The sequence below is a fragment of the Lissotriton helveticus genome, chromosome 1_1 (genome assembly GCF_964261635.1).
Source record: "Lissotriton helveticus chromosome 1_1, aLisHel1.1, whole genome shotgun sequence".
NCBI classification, from domain to species: domain Eukaryota; kingdom Metazoa; phylum Chordata; class Amphibia; order Caudata; family Salamandridae; genus Lissotriton; species Lissotriton helveticus.
In genome coordinates, this window is record NC_136057.1 from 605,173,666 (window position 1) to 605,186,790 (window position 13,125).

Sequence of the window (13,125 nt, forward strand, 5' to 3'; positions counted from 1 at the left end):
TATTTAGACCTTGATTAATCGGTTAGGCGATAGAGCGTTCATTGTTTTTCACCTTTTCCTTAAAGCAATGAACAAGATTATCATAGTTTTCCACAGGAATTTAGAGGACAGCTGAGGAAGAGGGTTTTCTGTTTTTTTTCATGCTCTTGAATGGTTTTCTTGGAAAACTCTATTTCAAGCCTGTGCGTTTTTTATTTTATTTTTCTGGGACAGACTTTAAAGCCAGAGATATTCATTGGCCAAAGTGGCCTTCTTTCCTTATTCTGGTCTTTTGAATGCAATTTTTTTAGATTGTTTTTTAGTTTTCTGTTTCTTAAGTTTGAGAAGGTGAAGGTAACCTCTGATCACAGTCATAGCATCTCTGTAATAAGTATTGAGCATGTACAATTCAAATTCAGAGAGGTTGTCTTAAAGGTTAGAAGAGATGTGTGCTGTGAGAATGGGCGTCAATAATTTTGTAGATTTGGATCCATCATTTTGGTTTAACCCAGTGTCCTTATTTTCAAGAGACAGAGGAATATATATATATATATATATACATGGGCTGCACATTATAGGGATATTGCAAGTCACAGATGAGTTTCATGACCATACAGAGGAACTACAGGCTGAAGGATGGGTTTCTTTATAAGGTTATTGAACTCCAATACTTTTTTTCCTTACAATGCATGGACACACCATCACCTTTCTCACAAACCACTTAAATCCTTGGTGAGTAGATCTTTCATAAGAAAGAGAGCACATGTTTGCAAACATGAAGGATAAAAATAGAATATCACGTGCAAAGTTAAACACATTATAAAAGCTAATACTTTTGAAAAGAGCAGAATTGGCTCTACCCTGGTCACACAGGCGTGTTTGCAACTGAAGAATGTAAATGATAGCACTCGACCTTCTAAAGGTCAGACTGCTCAGAAACCATAAACCAAAGAAAGAAACATTATTCAAAAAGGGAATGCTTAAGAAGTCCAGCAATGTTTACTCCAAATTCAATTAGTGCATCATCAGTCCATATTTTTCACACAAAAGTGGTCTTCTTATAGATTCAATTTAATGCAGGAGCCATGATATGATTTTCCAAATGAGACTTTTTTTTTCTTTATAACATCCAACAGCAGCCCAACCAACATATTTTGTCCCAACATGGAACTTCTTCAGTATTTTTTAAATGTTTTTTCTTTTTTTTATTGATTCTTCCTTGATAGTATACGGCACAGAAAAGAGGACACTGTATATCTGTGTCCCCAGTTGGACCTCAAAATTACATAGGAGGACGCAACATTCCATCCATTCAAAGCCTTCTCATCATTAAAAAAGCTTTTAGATATTTGTTGCAAAAAGATATTAGAATCAGTTTAATATAAGTCACATTTTATCATACTTATAATGTGACACTCGTGCTAATCGCTCTCTTTGAGAGCCAGCAAACATAAGGATTAATATGGCATCAGGACACACTGTGAACATCTTGCCAGATTAAATTCATACCTTTTTATGCTGCATGTGATCATTTAACATCAATATACATGCAACACCGGAGACCCAAGTAGGTGAATGTTAGGAAAAAACAGAGTGGGAAGCTGGTTGTAATAATACAAAAGAAGCCAGAACTTAACAGAGCACTAGAAACTAAACATAGGAATAAATAGTGAAAGTGCCTCCTCATAATCTTTAGATAATATACCGAAGAGAAAAGTGCAAGCCTCTTTAATTTTATTCCTTCTCTGCGTCATGTTAAATTTCATCACAGACACACAATTTTTTATCATTTGGCTTTCCTAAAAGTGCAACCAGAGCACTGTTGGAATGATCCTTACACACATCACACAAGTACTTATGTATATAATTATATGTTAATGGTTATTATACTGATCATTGGAAGATATGGCACTTGAACTGAATCGAACAATCAAAACATTCTCTTTTTACTAAAATGATAATTATGTTAATATGCTCCTTTACTAATTTTCTACAGGTCATCCCCTGTCATATGAAACAGCTCATATATTCAATATCGTGATTAACAACTGCATTTCATTCCCATCCCCCATTACATCCCAACCTTCATCATCAGTAGTTTGCTTTAAACTAGTTCTATCTCAATATGCTGTACCACCCACAAATTCTTGAATTAAATCCATGTTTTTGGTACACACAGCTGTGTTTCCATGTACCACAAAGATTGCAAGGAAGGTGAAACTATTCCAGTAACAACCCTCCTGCTTGATTTAAGCCACCCGGATATTTGACCTGATGTGCAAAGATCTTGACACTCATGACCTAATATTTAAAAAATGTTTTGCAGATTAATACTGAATACTGCCATTTATTTATTCAACAAAAATTCTACTTTATGATGTCCTTAAGTTTATGTAGTGTGACTTCAATGGTTGTTTGCATCTGCTTTTGTAATCTATATTTATGTAAGCAGGTACATTGTGTCCCATTATCTTTTAAGTCAACCAGACCTACCCTGAAATAAAATGAAATTAATTAAAATGTAAACTGTCAAAGACCAGAGCTTCAAAAGGGAACTGTAATGCAGTATATTAAGTCATAAAATATAGATTGGCACCCTCTATGGACTGGTTTTATTTAGTAAATACTTTCACAAACTATTGATGCAAGTCTGGTGAGTGAGTGAAGGAGAGACAAAAAGCAGACAGGGACAGTTGATATTTTTTATGTGCTTTGTGCGATTTTGGGTATAGGTGCTAGCAATCTTAATTCCCATGTGTTCAAGGTTTTAACGTCTGTTAATGCCCACGGACAGGAAGGGGCATTAACCACTGCTCACGCCCTGAGTTGAGGCCAATTAAGCTTAATTATCACAAAGTATGACTGTTCTTATAGTCACATCAATTACAAAGAAAATTATGTTTCTATACACACACCACATGAACTTACTACGTTAGTACTTACGTTTGCAGCGCCAAGTAGGATCAGTGTAGGCCCCAGGCCAATTGTGTATATTGACCTAAGCATTACAGATACCAAAAAAGGACGAATGCCAAAAGGCTTGGGGAACAAGAAGAGCATGGCTGTGCAGACTGCCACAGCTATCCAGAGAAGGACAGAAACCAGAGGGGGCAGGGTACCTGCAAAAGAAAACAAACATTTAACGCCAAGAGGCGCACGGAACATTTGAAAATAGTATTTAACTAAAAAGTTTCATCAGCATTGTATTGACTTATCATCACCATACCATGGTTCTGATGGTCATAAAGTAAGATCCTGGGACAGTCAATAACTGTCCCCCACTACCAATGTTAAAGTCAAAGAGGTTTATTAGTGCAGGTTCGGTACAGTTTCACATAAAAGAAAAGGTTAGTAAGAGAAATACCCTTGATGACAGATGGTCTCAAATGATTCGTTCTACATTAGACTATACTGGTCTGCAAGTTTTGTTTACAGAATTTAACCAGTAGCTATATCAGGTCGACAGTGGTCAATTTCCATCTTTGATACTGATGACGGGTCGATGTATGCCTCTCGTATTTAAATAATACTCTATTAAAACCTCGAGGCTCAAACATGATGGGAGACAGAGGCTAATTAAAGGCATGAGCAAGCTTCCACAACAGAGAAAATGTAAACGTATGTTTTATTTTCAAAGGTAGGTCATCAAATGAGTCAGGCATATATATACGGGTTATACACTAGTCCCACCACGTTGGAAGCAGAAGATAGGGGTAGCAAGTGCTTGCCCTAAATGACACCGTGCGGGTCCCAACAGCAGAGATGACGCAGGCTCTTAAGTACACCAAGTCCTTCTTCCCCATCAGTCCCGCATGCACATGCACCTGTGTTCCCAGACGGACAGAGCACCTTCCGCACGAATGCGCTGCGCGAGACTACCACAACCGTTCCCGCCTCCACCGATAATGAAATAGAGAGAAACATCACGTGGCGCTGCCACTGGTAAACACGCAACACATGGACACTGCACAAGATACTCTGACGTGCTACGGAGGCGGAAAGATTGACATTTACCCTACTGGGAAAGATAAACTCACCACTTAATGAGGCTGTAACAGTATTGCTCACACGTTGAAATTCTGTAAAGTTATACACAACACATGAAGCGTTTTAAGCAAGCAAAACAAAAAAAAGCATGTTTTCTTCATTAAAAATAAACATTTGCGAAGATTCAACATTGTTCGTTCCCGAGTATGCCATCTATTTACAAAGGAAAATAAGTTCATTTCATTACAGAGGCACGCTTAGAAGATTTATGCTGCAGCTAAATTAAACACCCTTAGCTTCATTTCTTACCGTCCAAAAAGCAAGAACAGGCTTCAAACTAAAGGCGGAACTAAAAAGCCGTCTAAATCATATTTGGCTGCGGCATCATGCGTTTCATGTGCATTAGACTTAGAATCAAGATTGACCAGAGCTGATTAGGGGCCAAACTGCGCAGTTTGATCCACTAGTCACACATACTAAATGCTCTGTGATATACTGAATTGAAAGTGATATTATTCAACCCCCTACCACATTTTTATTACTACCAATAGGAGGACAATATAACTTTACGACCTCATGAACACACACAAAACAAAATGATACACGCCTACGTCATATTTCCTAGGTCTGCGACATGTAAATTTGATCAATTGCGTACAAAATAAAAAAAACATCTAATGTTAAAGTATCCCGTTTATTGAATTTCGAAAGCAATGATAATCTCAGTTTTCGAAGCATTTTGTTTCAAAAGAGCGGCCATTTTACAGGAGAACCTCAACCTCAGTTGCACATTTTTCCCTGTGATCAGTTAAATTGCTCTCCAGGAGAAAGTGCCAGGACTGGTAAACAAATACAAAATGGGTATAATGACCACATCTCCGCCTGGTTTAGCTTATATTTTGTTAATTATTTCCCAATCCCATTTCTTGCCCTAGGCCTAAATCCAACCTGTTTACAATGCCCCGCATCCTAAAAGGAAGGGGCAAATCCTTCCACCCTTGGAAAGTGCCACAAAGCGAGACTGTACCCTGGGACTCCTGTTTTTCTCCTCTGTTTTGACTTGAGACAGGATTCCAGGGACACTGCTAGCAAACGTATGGCGAACTGGGACCAGGTAAGTGGTAGACTTGGGTGGTCGGCACCTCAAATATGAAACTTGGATGGCCTCTGCACTGCAAGATGAACACAATAGCACAGCAGGACAGCTGGCTAGCAGACAGGGTTGTGGCACCCAATCAATGTGGCATAATATGGCAAAGCAGCACAGTGGACCAACTGGAGCAAGAGAAGATGAAGGCCATGAATCAGACTGGGCCACTCAAATCTTAGGATTGGAGTGGTTTGATCTGCTGAAGTAAACTCCAGGAACTAGGAATAGGACAAAAAAGATCTCTGTGGTGAAGCACCAGTCAGCTGGGCAGCCCTCAGACTTTGAAAGTCTTTGTTACAGGGGAGAAACCTTCCTGTGAGGCGATGCGTGCCTGCAGAGCTGTCATGATGGCAACTTCAGGATGACCCTGATGCCTGAGCACCCCTCTGGAATAAGAGGAGATAGAATGAGGGCTGTTGATTGGCTCAGATACCCTCAGTCTCCAGAGATCACCACAAAAGGACTTAACCCTTGAGGAGTGTGTTATCACAGAACGTACATGCCACCAGGTGCAGGTCCCAGATGCTCGAATGTCGCTTTGGGTTGAGTAACATGATGGCTTCATGTCTTCTTAACCATGCACAGCAGAAGCTCGGCTCAGAGCTTTCAGAGTTGGGCAGGGATTCCAGCTGACTTTCAGAAATACTTTGGCTTTAAATGTGGTGAAAATAATACGTTTTATTTCACGAGAGAGTAAGAACATGTTGTTATTAGCTGAACTTTGAAATAAACACCTGACTTCTCTGAAATAATTTAGTTCATTTACAGATTGTTCATATATCATTCTGTCAGATGGCGCGGTTAAAATGTACCATTTTAATCTGCTTCGAGCTGGGAATTAAGGTCAAAATCAAAATAGAATGGCTAAGGGTAGTTAGTGAAGAGCACCGGATAACCCGACAGGGAAAGGGTCACCATATCCCTTCATTTCCTAATGTATCACCAGTGGCCAATCTACACAGAAGCCCAGACATTTGGCAGATGACAGGCTTGGTTGCCTATATTCCAGAGCCTCTGCTGCTGCAGTGTGCAGGTTTCGGCCATGTTTCAGACACTCCGCCCCAAAAGGAAGGTCTGTTTATTTAAGTAAGGTTTCATTTTCAGTAAGGGATCCAAACATTATAAAACATACCCACATACCACTGACATCACAATTTAATATCAACAGTTAGGCACTGCGGTCAAGGCCGGTTCTAGGATTTGCGAGGCCCTGGGCTAAAAGGGACAGTGCGAGGCCCCCTCTAATTTAGATAAGTGGCCCCTTGCAAGGAGACCATTCACAGACACTGTGGGGGGCCCATTGTCCAGCATTTTGGCGCCCCCACAGTTTTAACTTTTACTCCACAAGCATTTCTCACACCTTCAGTCTGATAGGTGTGAGAATTGATTGTGGTCTAAAAGTTAAAACTGTGGGGACGCCAAAATGCTGGACAATGGGCCCCCCACAGTGCCTGTGAATGGTCTCCTTGCAATTGAGGGAGCGTCTCCGTCTCCCTCCCCTATGCCTCTGGACACCATCCCTGAGAGGCCCGGGGAGGGGGCCCCCTCCTATGGACCTTAATTGCAGGCGACACCTTTCTTTGTAATAGATCCCCAGGGAAACAACAGGACACATGACCAGTGCGTGGCCCCATGCTGGTGGGCTGAGTGCGAGGCCCTGTGCAGCCGCCCACGCTGCCCATGCCTAGCGCCGGCTCTGACTGCGGTCAGGGAATATCAAATTTTCCATCTACGGTCAGGCATGCAGTGTTTACGGGGTATGGGCATATTATGGCTATGCACCCTACATTACAATCAACTGGACTGAATACAGTCCTTAATTTGAGCCGGTGGTTTCCGGAACACCAGCATTTTTCATGAGCATCAGTTAAGGACACATTCATTTATGGTAGGCACGGGGAGATTAAGCGATTTACCCACAATCACAGGATGTTGAGCTGATGCAGAGACTCGAACCTGGTTCCCCAGCTCCGAAGTCACAGCTCTGGCCATTGTGCCACATCCTCCTCCCATTTTACACGTTAGTAGTTGGCTCTTTTTTAGGCAGCACTCACGTGAGAAACTATCTGGTGCAAGGTGCCTCCTGGCGAGAGCCCTGGCACTTATTTATTTGACAAATTAGCCACTGACTGAACACCAGACGTGACCCCTTATTCCTTGTAGATGAGAGCCAACGTATTCAACACATTGAGAGTGAAAGGCACTGCCTGCCTGCCCTTACACTCCAGGATTTGGCAATGGGAGGTGTCAGAAATGGGTTATTCATTTGGTGAGGACGGCCACTTACCAACTTAATAAACACAGTGTGGTTAGGTCACAACATAGTTCTAAGAGAAATTTGGTAGCTGTGGCACAAGTAGCAGCCAGTTGCCCAGAGAAACGAGCATTAAGTTCAAGCAGTACCAACAGTGGAAAAGCTAAGATAACCACACAATAAAATTCCCCAAATAATTTAGAAAACTAGAGAAAAATAAAAAAGTAAAAAAACACAAAATGGTTAAAATGAAGTATAAAGAACCAGTGATATGCATTTTTTTTGTTTTAGGACAAAATGGTTAAAAAAAATTACCTAGAAGAACAATGGAGAAATAAAGGCTATAGTAAGTCTCAGAGTGGCTTTCACCACCATTTCTCATAAGATCCAACTTAGACGGTTACAGGATTGCGGGATAAGGGACAAAGCAGTAGCTTGGTTCTTTTCCTCTGAAGGCCGGCGCTTTCAGGTCTTGGTTTTTCGAAGACCATCACGATTGAGGGCAGAGTCTCACAAAGTTCATCCTCGAGTCAGACTGCTTTAATACGCATGTTCAACCACTGGCAGACCTGGAGGAATCCTTCGGTTTTGTGCGATTCTCTTTTGCTGAAGACAATCAATTAGTCTTTTCACTGTCACAGAAGCAAAGGGCTCAGCGGAACACCTTACAACCTACTTTCTAGTTGTTTCTAACAGGAAGAAGAAGAACTGTCTCCACCTTAATGTAATAAAATTCAAGTGCTGGTGATCGCACACCAGCCTTTGCTCTGGTGTCCAGTCTAACTCAGCCCATTTCCCTTTCCTTAGCCTGCATAAGAGATCTGGTGTTTTGGCACAGAAGTGAGCTCTTAGATTGGCTAGGACTAACTTAGCTACTCTGCCTAGGTACGAAAAGAGCTAGAGCAGGAGGTTAGTGGTCAGCTACCTGACCTCTCAACTTTGAAACATGCTGCTGTCACAACTTTGTTTCTGCCCCAGCAATGCTCTCTTCAATAAACAGCTTAAAACCTGGCTCTTCGAGGGAAGCATTAGTGCGTGGACGGTACAGCCATAATGCTGGCGAGCTCTGGCTGGGTAGCTATGCACTTTATAAAATCATAACCCAAGTTCAGAGGACACTTTTGCACCAGAAATTAAAACAAGGAAAAGTAACCTACCTAACTAAGACCAGGAGATCAGGTGCTGAGTCAGTAATCTTCCACGCTGATATATTCCCACTTCTTGCCATCTCTCGGGTTCTCTCCTAAGGGACTCTAGTAACAGCTCCAAACTTGAGACAGGTCTCTTTGCCCCTTCTTCTAGCTAATGCCAAGTGACCAAAAAGTTTCTTGACGCTGGAAAAGTAACTCCTGGTCTCGCCTACAGCCCTCAAGGCCACAGTGTAGACTTCTAGGCACCAGGTCATTCTCCATCCAGGATTCTCTCCTTGAGTTCAGTCCCAAGCGTTAGGCCTTCTTCAAAGCATGGATCCCTTCTGCCATTTGCGTCCATTTAGCCATATGAGGAGGCCAACCATTTGACCCTTGAAAACAGGTCCAGTCCCTGGGCGGCGGCAGGAGACCTTTCCCTCGGTCTTTGACCCCAACAGCCAGGTAGATGTTTCTTCCCAAATCCTGTAATGTTCTGAGGAGGAGGTGGTGGTGAGGAGACAGATTTAACCTGTGCACTAGCCAATAACTGGGGAGTTACCTACACATAATCCTAACTATGTTCACACTCTATCCCCCACCTCCCTTTTCAGCACTTCTTTTAGTATAGGTAAAAGCTCCCCAGAAGCCTTAAAACAAGATGTGAGATCTGTCCCTTGTTCTGAATACGGTTTTGTCCCTGTCCCAAAAGACAAAATCATTCGTAAGTAGCCACTTGGTAATAACAACCCTCTGCCTTCGTGGTCCAGAGCCAATGCCACTGACTTGCAGGGTCATTTTCAGGTTAGCCAAGAACATGTATTTGGCCTCTTGAGTATGGCTAAACCAAACCAGTTCTAAACTAGTTTTTCTCTCAGGCAGCACAAAGTACACTTTCTTAAAGTAACTTCTTCACTTAAGGTCTCAGTAATCTACTTTCACAACTGAAGTGGATATTTGAAGCAAATATCCAGTTCGGTAGATGTTTGGATGTAGAAGGGAGATTTTTTCATATCTGGGCCTGTTTCTGGGAAATACAACTTTACCTACAGTTGGACCTGGCATTCTTGGCGTGTTTTTCTCCCTTGGTGCGGTTTTCCCTCTAACCTTTTGCCATCATAACTCCTGTTTTTGCTCACTTTGTTTTTGCTGACCTTAGGGCTTTGTGCACTTTACTACGGCTAACAAGTGCTAACGTACTTGTGTTTTCAGCTTAAAACATGGTAATGTTGACTTATTCCCAATTGGCATATTTAATTTATGTATAAGTCCCTAGTAAACCGGCACTACATGCGCCCAGGGCCTGTAACGTAAATGCTACTGGTGGTCCTGCAACACTGATGGTGTCACCCACTCTGGTGGTCCTGCAATACTGATTGTGGCACCGATTTAAGTAGCACTTTAAACATATCTTAGACCTGCCACTGCAGCCTGTATGTGTGCAGTTTTAAAACTGCCATTTTGACCTGGCAAAGTAAACCTTTTGCCAGGCCCAACCCTTCCTTTTTAAGTCTCACCAGCGAGACTTTTTGTCAGCGTGCTGCCTCCCAAGGGAGACAGACCAGGGCACGCGCAGATTCTGGTGTGTGTGAACGCGCTTCCCATGAACAGCTTGTGCGCGTTAATTAGATTTGAGTGCTCCTCTCCGGAAGACGTGCTGCGCGTGAATTACAGTTAAGTGGTCCTCTCCAGGAGACTTCCTATCATTTAGCGGCATGGGGCGCCTGTCGGCATGCTTGTTTAAAAAGTCCCCCAGTCCCTACACCCATGGACCCACTTATGCAGCCTTCGTGCGAAGCACCATGCTCACCACACCACAACCTGGCCAACCAAACACACAGGAGCGTGCTATCACAGCCAGGAATAGGTGCAAAACCTTCCAGCCAGGCACACAGGGAGCCTTGTCCCTCACTCCCCATTTGCATAGACATCGCGCCCCTCACCATGCTTGCGGCTCCGCTGCTTTCAGCGGTGCACGAACCAAGCAGTGGCAAACCGTTTCTCACAGCGTGAGCCACTTAAGACGACCTGGTGTCCACAGAGCCCGCCCCCCCAGAGGCAGGCAAGGACCAATCACAGACAGGGCGCGCGATCCCAAGTACGTGCTTAAACGGGAGTGTGTGGGCGGAGCGCCGCGAGCCTTGTGGAAGCCAGGTGCCAGGAGCTAACCAGAAATAGAAAATAAGGTCGGACTACACTTTTTTGCAGTGTTATGTAGCATGTACTTGACTCGAAGGTATCAAAGCGCTTTACGTGAGCACCAGTTGCATTACAAACGTACATTCATTTTTAGGCACAGGGAAATTGAGTGGTTTTCCCAGAATCACAGGATGTTTGAGCCTCCCGCCAGACTCGAATTTTGCAGAGAAGGCTCGGCGTTCCTGGCAATTCGGGACGGGCGTGATGGGCAGACAAGGGCAGTGTCCACTTCTGCTCTGCCGCTGGTAGCTGCCCCTCTCTTTCTTCCGCGTATTCCCCCTCTTTATGACAAGCTCTTCCTCACTTACTCACTGAAAACTGTGACTTCAAGGAATAGTTCTCATCCTCTCTTTCCCCCGTTCCTTTATTTTTTGTTCCCCTGTGAAATGGATCCCAAATTTAACAAGCATTTGCAATGCACTAGGTCTCGCATTTACGCGAGTTTGAGCTATTGGTTTTATAAATGACAACGCCTTTTATGTATGTGTTAAAAAACGAAAACAAAAAAAAGGCATTTTCATTTACAATGCCAATATCTCAAACTAGCGTAAATGTGAGTCCTATTGCATTGCAAATGCTTGTTAATACATATAATTCACCCCTAGTGTAGGCCCTGAACAGGTCAGAATGCAAGGTATTTAAAAAGTTGGAGATGTAAGTTTTACATGTCCTGGCAGTGAAAAATTCTTCAATTCCCTTTTTTACTACTGCAAGCTCTATCTCTCCCATAATATAACATTGCAGTTAATTTATTACATTTTAGAAGTGTAATTTGCAAATGGGAAGAGGTAACTTGTTTATGTTTGGTGTCTCTTGAATCACAATTTAAGATCCTAACTTATGGTGAAGTCAGATTTTAAATTGCAATTCTGAAAATGCCACTTTTAAAATGTTGACATTTTCTTGCCTTAGCCATTTCGTGCCTGCAGCCATTTAGCCTTGCTCTGGGTCACATGATTGGGTGTAGCCGATAGTGGGGCCTTGTGTATCCCTCTCAGACAGTCACAAACAATGGGGAGTTTAGGTGTGACCGGCAGCGCCATCACTGGCAGGATGGGAGGGAGAAGCTGGGCCCAACCCCACTTACACCAGAATAGGCTCTGTCCTGTCTCCACACAAAGGGCTGCATATCCCCTATAGGGCCAGGAAGGCAGCGCATCTGTGCCCCTCGAAGGTATGCCTCTAGAAGCTTCTCCCCACTTCAAATGCACAACTGTGTATAAACACTGGACCTCAGACACCAACTCTTCAGTACACTTCTGCACCTATGGATACTCTGCCAGGAAGAAGGACTGCTGCTGTAAAGACGTCCACTCTGCTGGACTGCTGCCCTGCTTTGCTGACCTACTGCCCTCATGTTTAGGAAAGGAGAACGGAAATTGCAACTTCATCTTGAACCTAGGACACCATAGTGACTCTAAGAGCTCGTCTTCTGGTCTCCTGATCCGAGCCTCAGCGATATAAATGCTTCTCAACATCCTGTACCAGCTGCAGCGAATTCTTGACCCCCAAATGGTGCCCCATAGGTCCTGTACCCTCGGTGTGACTCCGCAGGCTCAAATCAAGCTTTTTGGCTCTTTATGACCACAAAAGGGTCGTTCGCACCGAGACCTTGCCGCTCGCAAAACAATTCTACATGAAGTACTGCCAGCTTGACTCGTCGCACTCCAGCAATAACTACATGCGGGGGACAGCTAACATGAAGATCCAGCCGACAAGTCACCATGCTTGGTCTGCTCTTCGTGCTCTAGTATCCCACAATGCTTTCCTTGCTCCTCCCAACCCTCTGCAATGTGAACAGGACTCATGGCACTGTCTTGAGAAGGTAAAACTTCTGTGGGACTAATCTGGGGACTGTAGTCGACCAGCGCTCCTTCGTGGTTGGCCTGAATTTATGGCTTTGACCTGGTCCAGCGTGACCAGATATCCCAAGTTGGCTCTTCATGCTTTTTGTAGTTATTTTCACTAAGATCTTTAAAAATTAATATCTAGGGTTCTACAGATTGGATTTTTGTCGTTATGGTCTTATTTTATTTATTGAACCCAGCTCTAGTATTCGAACCTGGTGTGAAATCCTTTTTTGTGTGGTGTTTTGCATTAATACTTTACACATTACCTCTTAGTTAAGCCTGACTGCTCCGTGCAAGATACCAGGGGGCTGAGCACAGATTAAATTGGGGTTTGCTTGTGTCTTACCCCAGAGTAGGCTCCTCCCTTATAGCGGAGGAGTGTCTGCCCCTGAATTGCCCCCAGAGATGAAAAATAAAATTGTAATGACGTTAATTCATTACCATTTTATTTTTCGTCACCCCGTCCTGAACAAAGTGTCATGGGTGGCCCCCTGAATGGCGGCAGCAGCAGCAAGGAGAAGTGTGGGCTGCCTTTTGTACTTGTCTAAAGTGCACGTCTTTTTGGCCGGCCATCTAGTG

At 43.3% G+C, this 13,125-nt stretch overlaps 1 protein-coding gene across 3 annotated transcripts in view; it reads right to left on the bottom strand.

Annotated features, from left to right (window-relative positions):
- ITPR2 (inositol 1,4,5-trisphosphate receptor type 2) overlaps window positions 1-13,125 on the bottom strand; it is a 1,735,249-nt gene that overhangs the window by 262,290 nt on the left and 1,459,834 nt on the right. For 2 of the 3 annotated variants that reach the window (XM_078674116.1, XM_078674118.1), the window contains 2 exons: window positions 4,017-4,058; window positions 2,923-3,098 (listed from right to left, as the gene is read on the bottom strand). In XM_078674116.1, the coding sequence (XP_078530242.1) occupies window positions 2,923-3,098; window positions 4,017-4,058 (218 nt within the window). The remainder of the gene's footprint in view (window positions 1-2,922; window positions 3,099-4,016; window positions 4,059-13,125) is intronic. The other variant, XM_078674117.1, reaches the window with a different exon arrangement.